The 21123-nt window shown below is 39.4% G+C and overlaps 2 protein-coding genes across 2 annotated transcripts in view; one reads left to right on the top strand and one right to left on the bottom strand.

The window, feature by feature from the left end:
• LOC140242521 (exportin-4-like) overlaps nucleotides 1-21123 on the bottom strand; it is a 90901-nt gene that overhangs the window by 50034 nt on the left and 19744 nt on the right. The window lies entirely within an intron of this gene.
• Nucleotides 8888-10954, top strand: LOC140242522 (uncharacterized). The gene has a single exon (XM_072322259.1). It carries the CDS (start codon nucleotides 8888-8890, stop codon nucleotides 10952-10954), a length of 2067 nt encoding a protein of 688 aa, XP_072178360.1.

Raw genomic sequence — 21123 nt, 5'->3', positions numbered from 1 at the left:
GGGCTGCTGGTAGCAGTTATATCGTGCAATAATGGTTTCGTACAATACGTGTACTACCTCGCCGCCGTACAGCGGCGGCTCTAGTACGAAACCATTATTGCATGATTACTAAGACATGAGAGCACTTTGGGGCGAGTAAGTCTCACAGAGTTAGTTATATGAAAGGTACTTTAACCTGAAACACAAACTAAGACGAGGAAATTCAGGGAAACTTTTGAGGTAATACCAAAACTTTATATTATCTTTAATTCCATACCAGCTTCTTGTATGCACAGAAATTGAGAGGCCAGTGCTAGTGGTGGTGGTGGGGGGGGGGGGGGGGGGGGAAGGGGTTAGAAACGGAAATGCCTACATTGATAGCTTAGGTAGTATGAAGAATAAAAGATGAAGGGATAGATTAGGACAGAGCAATGAGAGAGATGAGGATCATCCCCTCATCTAGCTACAATAATGTGATTGAAAACACTTGAAATTTTTATTTTACTTTGTGACGGAATGTCTATTATTCCATATGTGATGCAATATTTGGTACCCTGGGGTACCAAATGAAAATTCGCCATTTTGTTGAATTAATTTTTTTTTTTCAGCGCTGTACCCTGGCTTACCAAAAAATGTGTCAAAATATTTTTTAGTATTATTATGTACAAAAATGTTTTCTTATTTGTGATTATGCAACAATTAATGCATGCAAGTGTACTTCGAAAAACACCTAATGGTGCTAGTTCATTGCTACGACTTTGCCGTATCCGAATTGGAATCGGCGTATCTGAATTCGGATACACATTATAAAATAATGGGCATGAGATGGCGCTGTACAACGCGGTACCCCGGGTTACAACGGTACCCCGGTGTACGGCGTGCCGAATCATGTCTTGATTTCAATCTATGGTGTAGGTATGAACATTAAACATGAAGATGGAGTGGCAACAGCACGAAAGGGAAAAAAAAATTGTTGTGTCCCTGTAATGATATATTATTCAAGCATAACACTGTTCCTCTATTCAGTTCCTTCTATATAGACCTACAATAGGGATTTGAAGGAAATGTGCAAGCAGGAGACAACCCTCTTTTATTGGCTAAAAAGCTCAAGTGGCTACAGTAAACCATCAGCTTCATTTTTCTGGAAAGGAATTATAGGAGGCTATAACAACCAAGTTCATGTCAACCATAAATCGCTGCAATTTTCCTGCCTGTTGTGTCACTCTTATTAAAGGAAACCCCCATAACCCAATGACATCATTCCTGCCATCAAGGGAATGTCCATACCTCTTCTGTAAGTGACATAATGTGGGGCTAAACAGATAAACAAGCTCCAATATAAAGGCCTCCATTCATATCATTTCCTGCCTACCACCATAAGTTTAGCTTTATTGGCCAAACAGAATACCCCCTCCTCTGTTTATTTGGCCTGCTACCAACTGTTTACATTCCATCCCCTATACCGGCATCATCCCAGCCAACACTGCCACTGGAGAGATGAAACTCTGCAATAAACTTGCACTTTCGTTGTCCTGAGCTTACAAGTAGGTCCTGTAGTAGATGTGGAATCTATTAAACATGTGATGGAGCATGGAGATAAGAATGGCCTGACTTATAACATTTTTGAAGCATACATGTAGCTTTTTGTGGAATCTATGAAACATGTGATGGAGCATGGAGATTAGAATGGCCTGACTTGCAACATTTTTGAAGCATAGCTTTTGTAAAGAATAACCAAACTTGTTCATTGAACACTTTTCATCCATATACCATCGATATTTTTAAAATCTTTCCTCAGAAAGATCTACGAGGAACGATATTTTCATTGGGGTCAGCACTGCATTCAACATCATACATTGTAGGCCTAATTTGCTGCGACTTCAAGTACCATAATGAAAATTTCAACCATCATCATGCTACACTTGTAAGATTTTATCTGAAGCAGAGGTCTTGAAATACTGCATTGTCTGTCCAAACAAACATCGGAAGCTTCTATTCAGTAATACTTCACAACTATCTCACACATTTACTTGTGTAATTGCATGACAATTCCTGTCATTAGATCAGGTCTTAGACTTTACAAATCCTTGCATTTTTGCATGTTTCATACATTTGTTGAGAGTGCAGTAATTGGAATTTTCGCATGTGTGAATTAGATACTCATTTTTTATTCATTCTCATCATGGATGAAAGGGGGAGTATCCACAAACAACCACAGAAAATGAAGTATATCAAATTTAATATAAGTACACATGATGATGATTGTGGTATACAATTAAGACATAAAATAAAGTGGACAAGTTTGAGGAAATGTTGAAGAATTCATTCATCCATGCATACAGATATGTTAGTTTAAGAATATGTAGGCCCTATATAGATCAAGGAGAACAACCCCTATTGAACCTCCACCGAAAACAAAAAAGAAAATGGGAGGAAAGAAATTGAGAAGCTGAATCCCCATCTAAACCAAAACTGTACTATCCATTTAAAGGGATCGTATAGTTTTGGTTGAGACCTAATTTCAGGTTTCTAACATTTTTCGGTGAGATAATGAGAAACCTCTTCTGAAATATGAAAGAGCATGTAATTTTATGAGGAATTCAACATTTATTTGATGAAAATTGGTTTTAAAATGGCCGAGATATCCAAAAGAGAGCGATTCTAATAAAGTGTGGGACCCACACTTTATTATGATCGCTTTGTTTTACTTTGTTTTTGGATGTTTCAGTCATTCCAAACCCGATTTTCATCCAATAAACTTTGAATTCCTCTTGAAATGTTATGCTCTGTACTATATCATAAGAGTTTTCTTGGTATCTTGCAAAAAGTTAAAAGCTCAATTCTCATCTCTACCAATATTGTATCATCCCTTTAACATTTCACAGCAAACTAATGCCTAAGATACACAATATTCGATATTCAATATTCAACTTTATTTTCACTTCCATCAAATAAACAAAGAAATTATATACATTGCATATGTACAGGATATTTGTAATACTTGCAGAACATAATTTGACAAGGTACATAAATATGAAAATGAGAAGTAGATGCGATTACATCTTTGTTAATATATACATAAATCGTATAGTACAAGTCAACTAAGGATGCCTTTTTTTTTTAATGCCTTCAAGGCATAAAAAAAAAAAGAATTGTGAAAAGAGGTATGATTTTCATGTTCTATCAAAAGTTGAGTGATGCGAAGGCACATGTTCACTTGCAGGGCATACCACTGCCAATCAGGCTTCCCACTATAAAACCAGGGAGGTGGAAGTGCTCTCTCTTCCACCTCCCAGGTAAAACTCAATCTGCTCCGCACCTTGAAGCAAGATAGTGTTCTGAAGAGCCCATTACACAAGGCAATTTCCTCCTTGGCAGACCTCACAGATAACACTGTTTGTGATTATAGTAGTGGCAGAGGATGCCTTCAATTTAGTTCTGGGGCAAAATGTTTCTCAAGCGGGATTTATTTGGCCAACATCAGTCACTCCACACATTATTCCCAAGGAACTATAAACAAAGAGGTGGTCTTCAGTCTACTGAGGGATTAAAGGGTGTGTACAGTTCTGGTTGAGGTGAGGATTTAGCTTATAACGTTTTGCGAGATATTCAGAAACCACTCTATGAGATGTCAAAGAGCATGCAGTTCTAAGGGGTATCAAAAGTTTATTCGATGAAAATCAGTTTTGAAATGGCTGAGATATCCAAAAACAAGGTGAAACAAAGAGATCCTAATAAAGTTGTGGCATGTCACCTTTTATTATTAGCACTTTTTTGGATATCTCAGCCATTTGAACACCAATTTTCATCAAATAAACGTTGAATCCTTCTTAAAATTCCATGCTCTTTCATATTTCATAAGAGGCTTTTCATTTTCTCACTTAGGAATGTTCAAAACATGAATCCCCACCTCAACCAGTACTGTACAGTCCCGTTAAAGTGCTTTGATACTGTGTGTTCAGTGAGCCATTCAGGGGTCTAGTCATCAGCCCTAGTATCACTCCCATCCCCCTCCCCTCGTTTGCATCCAAATCTTTGATTTAAAGGGATTGTATAGTTTTGGTTGAGACCTAATTTCAGGTTTGTACCTTTTTTTGGTGAGATACTGAGAAACCTCTTATGAAATATGAAAGAGCATGTAATTCTTTGAGGAATTCAACGTTTATTTGATGAAAATTGGTTTCCAAATGGCTGAGATATCCAAAAAAGAACGATTCTAATGACGATTGCTTTGTTTTACTTTGATTTTTTTTTTTCATGTTTCAGGCATTCCAAACCCGATTTTCATCAAAAAACTTTGAATTCCTCTTAAAGTGGTATGTTCTGTACTATATCATAAGTGTTTTCTTGGTATCTCACAAAAATATAAAAGCCCAATTCTCATCTCCACCAATACTGTACCATTCCTTTAATGACTGGGGGGGGGGGGGGGGGACCCAAAAATCAACTCTGTCAAAACCAAAGGAATACCAAATACTTACTAGGATTTACAGCAATGAAATTCACAGGTAAAAGGGTCATGGCAATGCAGACTATATCCACTAATTTCAGCACTATAAAAATTTAACAAAAAATGAATATGAATTTGAATTTGAAAAACCTTCATACAATAATTACATCATTATATTGAGATAAATGCATGACAGGGAACCATGTATATTTTTATCAGGGAGGTGGAAACGGACTGAAAAGTTACAGGCCCCTGTTCAGATCTGAATCCACAAACAAACTAAAACAAAGTGGTCCTAATAAAAAGTGGGCCCCATCTTTTAATATATTTCAGCCATTTCGAAAGTAATTTTCATCAAATAAACATTTAATTCCTCTTTGAATTAGGCCTAAATGATCTTTAGATATTTCATATAAAGCGGTTTCTAATTACCTCGCAAATAAAAAATAAACCTAAATCTTCATCTTAACCAAAACTATATTATCCCTTTAATTACCAGTATCTCTGCATGATAGGACAGCTTGACCAAAGCACACACTGCTGTAGCATCAGACAAATCAGCTGTAACTAAATGGAAAAACCATCCAAAAAGTTCTTGAAAGCACAATTTACTCATTCATTATCATCGTCATAGAACACTATCACAGTACCCGCCCATGGTAGCCTTTTGTCAAGGCCCTCTCGCTGTATGGTGAAGAGAGCCCAGCTGAGTGGGGTTGCGCGAGGGCCTTTTGAGATCTGCTCCGCATCCTTTTGTTAGCCCTTTGAATTACCGACTTTTGCTCCCCGATTTCGGGAGCAAAAGTCGGGGTACAATCAGCGTGTCTGTCTGCTCGAACCCGATTTGAATAGAGCGAATGCACGCCGCTGCCGCAGACCTCACAGAACTCTACACACTCTCACAGAACTCTACACACAGAGTGTGTAGAGTTCCGTGGCAGACCTCCTCGGGTGGTCAGTGATACATGCGAACAGGCATGACCACCAAGGCTGAGGATGCGGGGAGCGCGCCATTCCATTGGTTGACCGGAAGCCATTAAAATGAGTATTCAGAAGGGTTCACGTGTCATGAATAATAATGTGTGCAGCAGATCTCAAAAGGCCCTCGCGCTGGCGCGCTCGGCTGGGCTCGCTTCGCTCGCCCATTACAGCGAGAGGGCCTTGACAAAAGGCTACGCCCATGGCTGCAGGACTGACACATTTTATAAAGTTCTTGTATGGAGTGAATGGCCACAATGTAGGCCATTCATCCATTCTGAGCATAGAAAGAAGGTGGGGGGGGGGGGGGCTGGAGGGGGACGCATTGGAGGCTCTTTGTGTACCATTCATCCACTTTACAAATGGATCCATCCAGAGTTTGGTTGCCAAATAAAATGGGTTGGACAGATCCTAATTTGTTCATCAGGACACATGAGTTGGTGACAGCTACCAGGTCTATTTGATCAGAAATGCCCTCTTCCTTCCTGAACAGCTGGTCCATTCCAAGACCACACACTGACCAAATGGGGCAGCCTCATCCCCATTCTTTAGGTTACCACTGACATCACATACAGATGTGGCTGAAGATAGTCTATGCTGCCATACCCCACTACATAGTGATTGATCCATTTCCACTTGATCCAATACCACTAGTAGTAACACTACAGGACTGCAGCCACAACAGGATGATGAAGATGATTATCATTCTTATCATTATCATGATCATAATTTTGATTCCAAATAACTGCAAGCATTATTTCTACTATTATATACACTGTAGGCCTACACTGCAATCAGTATTGATAATTAAAGACAGAACATATGTGCCAACATAAGTTTTGTTTTGTTCTGCTTTGTTGTTTTTTTCAGTGAAGTCTCTGTGAAATTTGAAACAATTTGACTAAATACAAATGTACACTGGGAGACATTGGTGAAATAACAGTGAAACATAGGCTTCTTGGTAACTGTTTAAATCTCTTTCCACCTCCCTGATGCTGCTGAACTGAGCAACATGTTACTTTACACAATCAAAATCATGATTCCTAAAGTAAAATGGACATATTATGCTACAAGTCTTAACTGTTGGTTCTTGAGTTGAAATGTTGCATAGTAGTATGTTAGTGAAAAACCTCTCACAGAAGAAAAGCAACAACAATAATGTTTTGGGGTCTGTGAACCAGACTACACCACAAGTAGCTGGAGTTGGCAAAAGTGGGAGGAGTCTAACAGTGATGAAAAGTTTCAGCAAGCAGCCAATGGGAGGGCAGGGAACTGTCTGGTCCTTCTAACACACTCAAACACACACACACACACACACACGGACACATATGCATATATGCAGGGCAAATATGTACAACATCTTGTATCATATGTGACAAGGAAAGAGAGGAGGGAGAGAGAAAAAAAAAAGGGGGGTGGGGGAGAAGAAAAAATAAATCCCATCTTGTACAGCTGTAGTAAAGGGGGTGACCAGTAGAGTACTGGGACTGGCCTGGTGGCTAATTCTTCTTCCACATTCTGCCCAGTAACTTGTGCAGCGAAGCTGTGAAAGTGATTCTCTCATTGCCTGCGTATTCTATCACACCATCTACCATCCCATGTCTGATTTTGAATCTGGAGCAGGGAAAGGGCAGAGAAAGGCATCAACAATTTGAGAGAAATTGCATCATCAGTTTGACACAAGAGAGAGGGCGAGAGCGGAAAATGGGAGTATGACCCGAGGAGAAAGGCGGATGTCTGGACTTTTGATTTTTGAATCGTTGCTGGAGAGACAAGTGACCACCCTACGGGTGAATTCTTGTCAACCTCCTTTCGGACTGATGTATCCCATTCCAATATATTTCTAAAACAGACATCCATGCCAAATGGTTATGAATCGGTTTGGAGCCGCAACTAATTAGTTTCCATCACGGACATTGGGGTGCAGCCTTGAACTTTCGCGCATCGCCGAGCTGACTGATCTTAATCTTTCCCCATCCCGGCTATGCATCTCAATCAGATGTCATCACTCATTTCTTGCTGAAATTTCAAGCATAACAGTTGTGAATACAGTAAAAATAACTCTTCGAATTTGGAGTAATGGTGCAACAAGAGCTGATGTATACAAATTGCTAGTACTATTCTTCTTCTGCTGACTTCGAAAATCTTATTTTTGACGGTGTGACGCCCAGATTCAATATTTGCATGAAAGGACCACAAACATACACAACTTCTACAGTTTGTGCTACCAGATGTGGAGTTGTGTACGGACGGATGGATGTTCGGAGATTATCATTTTATGGAGTCCAGACTACTTGGAATAATCTTGTGCGTCACTGAGCCAATACAGCCTTCCCGTGCTGGAAGGCACGGAAGACATTTTTCAACTTGAACTCTCGTGTGTGTGCAGATAAAGCTATCATTGGATTTTCCCTTCACTTGAGGGAAGGATTACTATTGCTGTGCCTTGGAGCAAACACTTGAAACATTCTTGGAATAATTCTTGCTGAACACTTGAAAGCTATTTTGGCAACGGCCAAAGAGTCCAAATAATTTTTAACATGCTCTGACCAGCAAATCAGCTCTTACTGATTTTTCCCAGCAACATACGAATGACGCAAAATTGATATTTTCCAAGGGGACCCCAATAGTTGTCTATTAAAAACTAATAAGTGTAAACTAAATTCCACCAAAAAATATTAGTGTTGGAGTCAAATAGCCCTGCCAGAGGCACTCATTGAAACATCTTTTTTTTTTGGAAGTGATTTACAGGGATATTTTGTACTAGTAGACCTTTCAAGATATTCTTTTTTTTCCTCAAATTTCTGTGAGATTATAAAAATATCATTGGAAAATAAGTCACACATAGTCATTCAAACCATGGAATGTGCTATGCAAACTTGTACGATTGAAATTTGAAGTTGCAACACAACACCACTTCATAAACGAGCATCTGTTGGAATTTTGGTCTCTCAAACACAATCTTTTTGCATCAGCATCCTGGTCAGGGCAGGTCTCTCCAGCCCCCCCCCCCCCTCCTTTTTTTTTCTTCTCTGACAAGACTTGGGAGTGTTTCCATGTGGACGGAAGTCATCACTGTGTTTGGATAACTGGACAATTGATAAGGGCCCTCTGTGCTTTGCAGGCTCCTGTCCGTCAGTTTGCCAAGGGGGTGGTCTACAGTGTGGTGCAGTGCAACCAAACTGGATTAACATGATATCTGGATTAACTGCTCATACCTGGATTACAATACCACTGAGCTAGCAAGCAGGCTACATCATGAAAAAGGAGGTTTTGTGTTAGTCTTCCTTGTGTGTCCATTTCTAACATCAGTGAAATACTGTAATGACTGAGTTGCATTTCTCTCTTTTTTTCTTTTTTCAAATGGAATATAGTTTTGCTGACACTCTTTATTTTTGAATGCCAGTGGTGAGGATTAACTGTCTGTTGTAGAGACAAAGACTGTAGTGCAAAAGAGAAAGGGGAAAAACAAAACAAAAAATGTCGCTTCTCCACCTCAGCATATTTCTGCCCACTGTTATACTGCTTGTGATGTCATCTCATTTGGTAAGTGGGCAGGACATCCCGATTGCCACTCTCCCTTCGAACAGGACCGTCAGAGCAGGAGAGGCGGTCCTCCTGCCATGTATCCTGCGAGAATCGGACTTCTGCACCGTGTACTGGTACCGCATGGATCTGCAGACGTACTTCACCAAGAACGGGGAGCGCATGAGGGGCATACCGGAGCCGGCTGGAGAGCGTTACGAAATTGTGGGAGACACCTCAATTGGTGATTTCACGCTCATGATTTCAAATGTCAGTGCCTGGGACGCAGGCAAGTACCAGTGCGCATGCTACGCGAGCATCTACACCAATTCGTACACGTCGCCTCCGGCAGTCGTCCGTGTGCTCGTTGCTCCTCCCGAGGAATACCCGCAATGTGAGCTGAGGAAGAGGCACGGCCTCCTTCTGCCTGGGGATGAGGTTGAGCTTGTGTGCACTTCGAATGGAGGTTTACCCAGCGTGCAGCTTCAGTGGTTTGATGGGGAAATGGGGCTTGCTTCAGAGATGTCCTGGAATCAGAGGACAATCGCCAGGCATAAAACTATTGTGCACCCTGGGAAGAATCTGTCAAACTACTATTGCAAAGCCAGCGGAGAGGCATTAGTCGTTGCTCGCGAATGTTTGGTGGAGCCCGTTGCCGTCGCAACTCTGCCACCTGTCAAGATGGATTCAAGCATGCCAGCAAATTGGCAGGACATCCGAGGAACGCTGCCACTGACTGAGGGCCAGCATGCCTCCCAAGATATGATTGAACTCAGTTTCACATGCGGACCCAGTGTTAATTTGACGCGTGAAGTGAGCAATTTTACCTGGTATGTAAACAACAACCCTGTACGGTCAGGCATGTTGGGCTTCCTTTTGGAGAACAATGGACGAACACTTCGTGTGACAGATCTTTCCATCCTCCAAAGTTCAGTGGATGTTGAAATAGTGTGTGAACTGTCAAACAATGGCTGGGCCGTCGCCAACAGCAGCACTGTCGTCAGTCTTGGGGGCACTGGCATCGCCCCACCCACAGAGTCTGGACCAACAACAGGCCCCGTTCGCATCAAGCCAGAGGAACCCGATATTTTTGTTCACAAACACCCGAACAAGAGGCGAATGTGGCCAATATGGCTGCTGATCATCTGCGTTCTCATGTCCCTGTTCTTGCTCATTCTCCTCGCGATATATGCACCTGTCATTTGTGGCTGCAGAAAGAAAGCCAAGAAAGCCCACGCCCACTGCCACCACACCACCACCAAGTCTGGGGCGCGGATCTCAGAATTTCACTACACTCACTCCCAGGGATGTAGCACCTTGCGAACCTCCAGTGACACTCTCAATGTCTACGAATTACCTGATAGCGAGCGAGGGGTGCCAGATCAGCAGCGGCAACAGGTGCAAGCAACCTTGCACGTTGTGGTTCACTCTGCAAACCACTCCGCCAATCACGCTGTCAACGAGCAGCCCATTATATCGACTGCAGAGACAATCGTTTCATCTGATTACGGCACCGAGAACTGCCTAGCAACGTCGTCCCCTCAGGCTGTGAGCAACTACTACCACCCGGACCTGAGTCACTACCAAAAGGTGCGGCCAGGGGCCCGCCCCGCGAATTGCATCTCCTCCGTGCCGGCCTCGCCCAAACCCCAACCGCCCCAGCGCAAGGACTCGCTGGAGCCACACTACCAGCATCCACGATCGCACACGTGCTGCATGAACCAGACGTGGGGACACAACATGCGTCACGGGACACCGGTCTGTCGCCTCGCCTCGGCAACGCTATCTTCGCAGCCCGACGTGACGGAGGGGTGCTACATCAGAACACTGCCGCATCCGCCTAACGAGGTGAAGCAGGCTAGATTGGTGTATGTTGAGGGTGGCTCACAAGATCAAAATGGAAATGGGAAAGTCTGTGCTGAACTCCCTGCAGATGATCCAGACAATATCTATGATCCAGACAATATTTATGAGAATATAGCAGGGGAGGATGATCATGTCAACAAACATACACTTGTATGACATATTTCATATCCTCCATTTAGGAGTATATGATTTTTTTTTTTTCTTTCTGTTGCAACCAGTATTTGTTGTGATCGATGTTATATCTCCTATTTTCACAACAGTAATTGTGTATCACAAGTGTTGCAATGTTCTATACTCACTGAATATCTGTATGCTTTCATATTCATACTACAGGTGCTAACTATTATTATTACATGAATATATCCTAAGTTCATATGTATATACTGGTCAAGATCTGTCTAATGTCACTTGTTAATAATGTCATCCATTATAGCCATGGGAAATTTCAGAATCAGCATCCACATGAATACCACGTATCCAATTTGGACCTTTTAGTACCATCTGAGAGTAATGTAAAACAATATGGACGTGCATCATCTTAAAACTAAATCCAAAAAGTTTGTCATTTGATATGGAAGAAAGCTTTGGTCCATGTACACTCTGGGGTGATATGGGTATAAGATGAACCGCATCAAATAGGCCTATTTAGACAAGGTATTCACATATTGGTTTTTTGTTTGTTTGTTTGTTGTAGTTGTTGTTTTTTTTTTGTGAGGAAATAGTCTGGTGTGTCAAAATACCTTTGAGTTCCTTGAACTCACTGGACATCAAGACAGCCATTCAGACTGTAGGGATAACGTGGATCAAAGTCAAATCCCCTGAGTTCATATCGTTAATCACTTTGAGGTCCCAAAGGGATGGCAGCATCTGTCCGTCTGTCTGTCTTTCCATTAGTCAGAATTTAATTGTCTTTGCCCTTGTTGCGCTGGCAAGAATCAAGCAATGGAGTGGATAATTACCAAGATATCGCTGGCTGAGAACCAGTAGGGCGCTATTGGGTTCTAAGTTTTAAGTATCGGAACAATTGATTGTCATGAAAGTTTATTTAATCAAAAGTGGGTAGATTTATAAGCAATGTTCAAAATATCCAATGTAGCAATTTAGTGCCCTTGTGGTATGGTATGGATTTTAAACATTTTACTAAAATGAGAATAATTCAAAATTAACACCACGATGTAGAGGAGATATAAAGCTCTAAAATGTGATGTACCAATAATTTACTACCCTTAAAAATTGTGATAATGGCCTTCTGGTTCTCAACTGACGATATTACATCATGTCAGAGCCGTATGCACACTTCCAAAGAAATATTCAGACATTTGAACAAAATTCTCCACAGTGAAATTGAAGATGAAGTAACATGAGGTATTCCAAACTCTAGTGAAAGTCATTGCAGTATCTGTGACTGTACATTTTGACTGCCTCCAAACCATGCTGTGTAGGGCATCTTGGAAGAATAATTGTATACAAAAGAATATGTTTCCCTGAGTATAGGAGCGAAGATAACTTTGGCCTGCCCGAGTCTATTGCATGTATACAATGTAAAGGAATGGCAGGGTGCAGACTATTTTTTTGTCTTAAATTATGTGAGTTCAATACTGATGGTGCTTTCACAAATAATTTACACTGATCATGATGCATGTGTACTTTTAATGTGAAAATTCTTTGAACTTATGTGAATTAAACTTGAACACATACGTGTGTACATGTATATTGTACCATTGTACACTTGGTATGTTTATAACTATCCAAGGTAGAAACATTAGTCGTTAACCTTTTTTTTAACTGTAATAGTCCCCAAACAAAAGGATTTGTTTATCTTGTTGGGTCCTTTAGTTTTATAAACCAATTGAGGATGAGTCCCGAGTATACTTGGGCAGGGGTCTATGGGAAATGTGTGTTGTAGTAAAATCAGTCAGTCCTCAAAGGGTTAAAGGAAAGTATTGGTTACAGCAGGTGTAGCATTATATTGGACATTTTCAATACATTTTTATGTAAATGGGTGAAGCCCACTCCTGGAGGAAAGTTTATGAAAGCGTAACATTAATTGTTGACACTGATTTCAGCCACATCCAAGGCCTTATAGACCCTCAACTTTTGTCAGGACTGTGTCAGTTATGACAGATGTTTGAATCAGTGATCATTGACCCCACGTTACTACAGCAGCGTCCCCAACTGGGATTAGGGGGTGTGGGTTTTGAGGTTACAACCTCACTTGGCAAAGTTGCAAAAGGTCAGTTATCCTTTGTTTTGTGGGCAGCAACAGTTGGTGGACATTGTGGACAGTTACTGTAAGTTCAGGTAACTCCTGGGGTACATTTCATATCAAATGGTGCAAGGACAATTTTAAAGGTTCTTTTTCCACACATGGTACATGATGTATGTCTAATTCCTCCTAATTTTGCCAAGTTCCGTTGAATAGCAAGTGTCACTTGTATGCTCTGAGAATGATGTGTTAATATTTTTTGCAAACTTTCAGGGACAGCTTCTTGTTCACTTTCCTGCTGAGTTATATCCCCCCCCCCCCCAAAAAAAAAAGGAAAAGCTTTCAGAGCTGTCTTTCATTCCATCAGGTGAATATCACTTCATTCAGAATTTATATCAGGGCAGCAAATGTGGTGAATTTTGAATACAATAGAGAAGTAACAGAATTTTTATCAATTGTCTTATGTTCAGTTTGTTTTGATATTGCTGCCTCCAAACCCGAGTTTGAAAGCTTGCAATAAATTGATGCTTCTCAACCAAATGTAATATTTATCGCAACTGCTAATTTTATGAAGAGTGTAAGACAAATTTTTGAGGATTAAAAATGTTTTTGAAAAAAAAAAAGAGAGAAGAAAACAAATTTAGGGAAATGAATTGTACCACAGGAGAAGTTGTACAATATTTGTTTCATGTTTGTTTAGACATTTTTTTTTTCTGTAATCAGTGCACTACATGTGTATATAATTGACCAATTATGTACAAGTCTGTATTCATCTCACAGGAAATGTATCCTTGCTGTGAACAATTTTATAATGGGCTCATTAAAGGGTGCATTATACCTCTCCATATATGCTACACATGTATGCTGCCCACTGCTATGTTCACCTAAAGTTGTCTATCATTTGTTTTGGTCACAATGCAGGACTGTCATGTGTTACACTCCTCTTTTTGACATGGGCTTTGAAATCCTGCAAGTGAGTGAAATAAATATTGTACATTCTTTAATTCTGTATATCATATGTGTATAATTTATTGACTTTAAAAAAATAATGATTTTGTATCTTATAAATAGTGCATCCTTTTGCATTCTCCAAGAGTCTGTGTGGGGTTCCCCCCCCCCCCCCCCCCCCCGATGCACAAGTTGATTTGAATAATGCATTGTCTTATTGTGCTATCAGTGCATTGTAATGAACTTGCAAAACACTACTGTACAGGAATTCACCTGAGAAAGTTAGTTAAAAATGGACTCTTATTGCAGGGGGGAAAAAATGTCGGGAGCAGTGAAATCACTTTGTCATGTTAGAATTTTGTTCTGAAGTGTTAAAAAAAAATGCCAAGTGAGACAGAAAGATAACCCTGAACGTTGGGACAGGAGAAATTACCTTATAGTTTTATTGCAAGAATTACTGTTCTTTATGATGAGAGTCCTCAGTATCACAGTCAACTTTGCATAAGGTCACTTTGAGGCTACTACTGACCAGAGAATGTGCATCAATTTGAAGGTTGTATTTTGGTTTTGACATAAACTCATTTTCATATTTTGGTTTTGGGAGATTTTATTTTGACTACATATGGCAGATTACAACTTGAGGTACTTTGACTTGAAAAGTGCAAAGTTGATCGTGAAGTGTGTCAGACTAAATATCATGGATGAAGTTTCAGAGTGCATTTTCTGATATTCTCTACCTGTTTATTTTTGCTTTCCCCTCTTTCTCTCTCACACTTTCGAAAGTTTGTCTGTAAATACTCACTTCTGCCAAAGATATCTGTTACGCTGTTATATGCATGCCTGGTTGTAAATAAAGATCAAGGTTTGTAGTCCAACAAAGAAAAGAGTGTAATTGTGAGGCATCCTTTGGCTGACCACGATGCATGCTTTAGAGTGGAGGAAGAAGAATAGTACAGTAAAAGTGGATATTTTTGACTAATTTTTCGTGCTCAGCCGGGCAAGGAGAGTTTCGCGAGTTTCTAATTCCGCCGAATCAACATATCAACTACTGGAACATATGACAAGCACAAATATTTGCGTGCTTTTATTTTTGCGCTAATTTCTGGTTGCGCAAAATGCGCAAAAAAAATTTAACACCGCAAAAATTTCCACTTTTACAGTACAGCTGTGCAGTTATATTTACATGAATGAAAGATGCTTCATAGAATCTAATTGAAGATGCTGACCAAATGTCGAGGTGGGTGTACATACTGTACCAACGTTTTGATATTTGTGAGTGCATGTGTTTGTACTGCATGTGTCTTTGTTCTTTGTACATGTGTACGTGTGTGTGCCTGCTTGTGTGTAAATGTGTGTGTTTGTAAATGTGCAAATGATGTGCGTGTGCATGTGAATGAATATATTTTCACCAGAGCCAATACCCCGCATAGTAGGCCTATATGATAGTTTGGATTGTTATGTTATACACATGACCTGACTTTTAGTGAGAGTATTGAGGTGTCTCCACATAGTTAAGGATTCGTAAACATGTCACTAGAGACGATGTTAGTTGTTGGAAAAAGGGAATCCTCTCCTTCCATAAATCTGATGAGAAGTACAAGATGATTTGACACCAGCTCTAATTTCTCATTACAACACTCACATGCTATAAACAACCCAGTGATACAGTTTTTGACACCTGCAGATCATTGTCCAAAAATGACCCTCACAGTATTTCCACAGTGACCACAAGCTGTGTCAACATCATGAAGAACAGCTAAATGGTTCACAACTACTTGTACATTGCATGTACATCAGACATTTCAGTCTTGGCACAATAGCGATTGACATCCACCTTACAGTCATTTAATAACTGCCTGCCTTTTATTGCTTTACAAACTATTTTTCATTTTCCAATTTAAGAAATGCATGCTTAAAAAAGTTTTTACCAAAAAAAAAAAAATTGTCCTGTTAAAGGGATGGTACAGTTTTGGTTGATATGGGGCTTCAGTTTTTCAATGTTTTTTGATGATGATATTTTTTTTTATAATGAGAAACCTGTTACAAAGTATGAAAGAGCATGTAATACGTGTATGATTATCAAAAGAATTCAAGGTTTATTTGATGGAAATTGGTGCTGAAATGGCTGAGATATCTCAAATTGATCCTAATAAAAGATGAGACCCACCTTTTATTAGGATTGCTTTGTTTTACTTTGTTTTGGGGTATCTCGGCCATTTCAAATCCGATTTTCATCAAATAAATCTTGAATTCCTCTCAGAGTTGTACGCTATATATAGTGGTTTATAAGTATCTCAAAAAAAAAGTTGAAAGCTGAATCCTTACCTCAACCAATACTTAACATCGCTTAAAGGGACTGTACAGTACTGGTTGAGGTGGGGATTCATGTTCTGAACATTCCTAAGTGAAATAATGAAAAGCCTCTTATGAAATATGAAAGGGCATGTAATGTTAAGAAGGATTCAACGTTTATTTGATGAAAATTGGTTTTCAAATGGCTAAAATATCAAAAAAAGTGCTAATAATAAAAGGCGACATGCCACAACTTTATTAGGATCTCTTTGTTTCACCTTGTTTTTGGATATCTCAGCCATTTCAAACTGATTTTCATCGAATAAACTTTTGATGCCCCTTAGAACTGCATGCTCTTTGACATCTCATAGAGTGGTTTCTGAATATCTCGCAAAACGTTAAAAGCTAAATCCTCACCTCGACCAGAACTGTACACACCCTTTAAACTGTGTATCAATGTAGCTCAGCAACATCAAGAGCCACATTCTGCCAGAGTTTTTGTTGTCACTTTTCCCCGTAATCTATCTGTTGTAAGCTTTTGTGGGTTCTCAGCATATTCTTCTCGTTTTGTAGTACTGAATAGAGTTCATCTGACCAATTCCCACATGCTTGGGAAATGCAGATCGTATTGATTTAAATGTGACAGTTATATCTCATCATAATATTACTACTAATAATGATGACAATAATAATAATGCTAATAATTATTATTAATTTTATTATTGTAATGATTATTGCCATTATTAATATTATCAATATTATATTATTATTATTATTATTATTATTATTATTATTATTATTATTATTATTATTATTATTATTATTATTATTATTATTATTATTATTATTATTATTATTATTATTATTATTATTATCATCATTTATTCAACCAAGTAAAGAGCATGGGGCTACATATCATAAAGATTACAAACATGAATTAAAAATCTGAGTGAACATTATAGAGGGATACACTGTACTGTAAATGTTTAAATTAACATTTTCAGAAAAGATGCTGTGGGAAAAATTAAACAGCTTGGCTCAAGAGAAAGCTTCTTCCAACCACTAGTAAATTTTTCTATTCAACCATCTCATTTCACCTCTGACAACTGCCCTGCATTAGATAACAATCTATTATTTTAAAAGAAGTGCTCCGAAGAGGAGTTAAAGGATTTGGTTCAGTGAAGTGGGTCTCCTTTGGAGTAAGTGCATCGCGGCCCAAGAGAGGACACAATTTACGCACCCTTAGCACTCGATATTGGTTCCTTGATAGACAGGACCAACTCTGAACCAACGTCACTGCCCTGGGGGGAGGGGAGGGATTTTGTACGGCAATTCAGAGATACGATTACCCTGACAGCACAAACAATGACCTACATTGTTGGCTGAGGAGGGTTAGTGTAACCTTACCCTGGAAATGCCAGCAGGAAAACAAATGTGTGGGACTGTTGTTCTAGCAATTTGCTCTGCCCTTAATAAAGGTGTGACTTTGTGGTGGATGATCTGTCAAGCAAAGGTAGAAGGCCAAGAGCCCCTAAAAAGAGACCACTTAACATGGCCCAAGATTTATAGGGCATGGTACCCCCCCCCCTTTCCTTTTTTTTTTTTTTTGTAATACATGTATGTACCTTTTATGAGTAATGCCAATGAACAAGCTCTCTTTGTTGAAGCTTTGCAAGAGGATCTTACACAAGACCACACCAGAATACAAATCCAAACAAGGTTGTCAACGTGTGATCCGAAGCCTAAAGGCTATAGTTTATGATTAAAGAGCTCATAGACCAGAGCAGACAGGTGAATGATTGCAACAATTTGTAGAGAAATGACAGACCAAAGAAAGGAGTTGCTTGGAAAGAATCAAACGAGAAGCAAGAAATGAAATCCAATAACATAAAGCTGAATATCAATACACTTTCACTTCTTTTTTTCAAACTATTATGAGCTCCTCCAGCATAGTGAAAGGCCTGTGTTTTCTTCAGTTACCGTTTTGTGGCATGCCCCCTTCATTATTTTTGGAGTTCCATATAAAAAGCAAACCCTCTCACCCCTACCACTACAAAGTAGCACTGGCATTGTAGATTTGAAAAAGACAAAGAAAAAGAAAAAGAAAAAGTTGCTCATAGCACTGGCTATAGATCAACGGGACTTCAGAGTTACAGTAGCAGTGAGTGGACTTGCATCAGACAGACCCAATGAGACTGCCCAAGAAGTTCTGTCCCCTTTTCCTTCCTCTCCACTACCCCCCCCCCCCCAACCTCATCTATCTACCTATCTGTCTATCTATCCATCTTTCCCTCCTGTTCATGTTTCCATCTTCTTCTTTTTTTTTCTTTTTTCTTCTTCATCTACTGCTTCTTCTTTACTAGTGAAAGAAGTACTGAATTAGATTCTACAGCAGCAATGTACACCATCAACCTTGATTCACTCAGACAATGTGACAGTTTCAGATTGATTACCCTTCATTTTTTTTTTTTTTACCATTGGTGACTAGGTTTTATTTTACTCTTCCAAAGATCATTAACAAGATGTATCACATTTAAACTTCATTTATTGTTGCTCCAGATCATCATTCTCCACATGAACACATGTCCTGACATTAATTTGCCATCCAGTACAACCCATGTTAGTAATGCACACCAGCACGCCACCGTCTCAAGTCTGTGCAGGGCAACCACAGTTAAAGGGGCATTGCAAATGATTCACATTTTGTATAAAAATCTCACAACATGTAGTAGTTCAGTTGCACAAATTTTAAATCGATAGTGCCATCTATTGTATAGATCTGTGGGATTTATTGTAGTCCATTCACGAACAGATAAACAAATATTCTGAAAAACTATCAAACATACAATGAACAAGGATGATGACATACGAGGCTGACACATATTCCAGTAATGTAGCAATGTAATTCCATATACAAAACCACTTGCTTAACAAGTTCATCTGTGTATAATTTATGCATGCTTTCTTCTTTCGTTCCTCTTCCTTGAGCACCCAATCATGCATTCTTTAATACATGTATGTGAAGCTGCCATGTCATTATCCTGTTCCTTGTGATTTGTTATTACTTTAATAATTTTTGAATATATCTTATTTCTCATCCCAGTCGCTATAAATTATGAAATTCTGTACCCAGTATATCCAATTTATAGATACTCAAAAAGTGCAAAGTCTGAAATCATCTGGAGGTCTCCTTTAATAATCCCTGGCACTGAACTGGCGGCCAACGAATATTCTTTTCAGAAGAGCAGAAACCATGACAACACGAGTTTGGGTGCTGCTTACTGGAGCGCGTCAGCCCCACATGTTCCTGCATTCATTTCCATTATTAATGACAGTGTCAAGGCAAAAGCTGTTGGGGGGGGGGGGGGGGGAAATTGTTTATATTTTAAGCCTTGGATCTCATGTGTACAGTGTACAGCTGGTCAAAAGTGACTCAAAACCAGTCTCTTGTTCACTTTTTTGAAAGATCAATTAAAAGTTTGTTTCTTTGTTTGTTCATTTGCATGTATTCTTAATTTGTTTTTACCTGTTTGTTTGTTTGTTTACGATGTATACAGTGTACATGACAGATATGCACATAATTAACAACCACATGAGAGTTTATACCGATGCAAAAAGGGTACTGGTATTCTTGCGGAAGGGCATGAAGTTCAGTGCTGTAAATATAAAACTGATGACACACCTAACTTCTACTGTAGCTTTTTTTTTTTTCTTTCCTTTCAATAGATAGAAGTGTACTGTATTCCACATTAATAAATGGGCAATTTCACAGTTAGTAATGTTATATCTAAGCAAATGTACATATTTATTTTCAGCTAGATCCAAAAAAGCATGGTTTGTAATGTTTTGGTCAGTTACATTACATTTGTCCAGAGTAATTCCACAGGTCATTTCACTCTTTTATATTTGACAAAATATCACATGACCTTTAGAATATATATTCAAATGTATTCATCTTTTTCCCTCATTAGCAATACTTGGAGGAAAAAAAAATACCCAAGGAATCCACTGTAATTTGCCTTAAAGTGAATTTTCTTGTCTCCAGTCCCACATGTGCATTTCAAATGGTGGTTTGAGATATCACAAAATCAATGAAAAGGAAAAATAATCTACTGCATTTGAAAGACGCGTGATTACTGAACATCCATGGCATTAGCTGATACCTAAATCAAAGATTAAAGTAAAGAGGCACATTTCTTTTATCAATGTCATGTCCTCCTAACTGCGGAATTGCCCAAACACTGAATTACAATGATGGTATACCCTGACCTTTGCTGTTGTTCCTTACGTGAAGTTCATCTTGGGTTTGTCAAGTTCATCTTGAGTTGACAGTAGGGCCCAATGCCTCCATGCTCTTTCAGTGGTCCATGGACACTTAGGAGTTTAATGGTGCCACAGCACTTGTAAACATGCTAAGATACATTCACAGACCCAACACACTCTCTCCTTCTCTCTCTCTCTCTCTCTCTCTCTCTCTCTCTCTCTCCTCTCCATCTTTCCCCATCCCCCCCCCCCCCATCACCTCTTTCTTTAGCACTGATGCATAGGAAAGACTGTACAGAGCGAGAGATAAACTGTGAGCAAGACTTCAACACCTCTGTGCTCATTAGTGCACACAGTTCAAAAAATTGTTAATATCTTCCACATCACTACCATCATCATCATTACAAAATGTATTATCATCATGAATCTCATCATCTATCTGCACCCTCTCCCCCTCGGATGGGTATGGATACAATCTGTAATCATAGAGATCAATGGATCCACACTCTCCTACAAGCCACAGATGGACAGCAAGATCATATTCTGAATCTCCCCCCCCCCCACCCCTCTTTCTCCCTGACCCCATCATCTGACTTTGATAAGGTACAAGATGTCT

The sequence above is a fragment of the Diadema setosum genome, chromosome 19 (assembly GCF_964275005.1).
Source record: "Diadema setosum chromosome 19, eeDiaSeto1, whole genome shotgun sequence".
Lineage (NCBI taxonomy): Eukaryota > Metazoa > Echinodermata > Echinoidea > Diadematoida > Diadematidae > Diadema > Diadema setosum.
Note: the sequence above shows the minus strand (reverse complement) of the source record. Positions and strands in the feature narration are given on the sequence as shown.

What these genes read in the sequence shown, in the direction of transcription:
- LOC140242522 (XM_072322259.1), top strand. Translation starts at nt 8,888, where the DNA reads ATGTCGCTTCTCCACCTCAGCATATTTCTGCCCACTGTTATACTGCTT.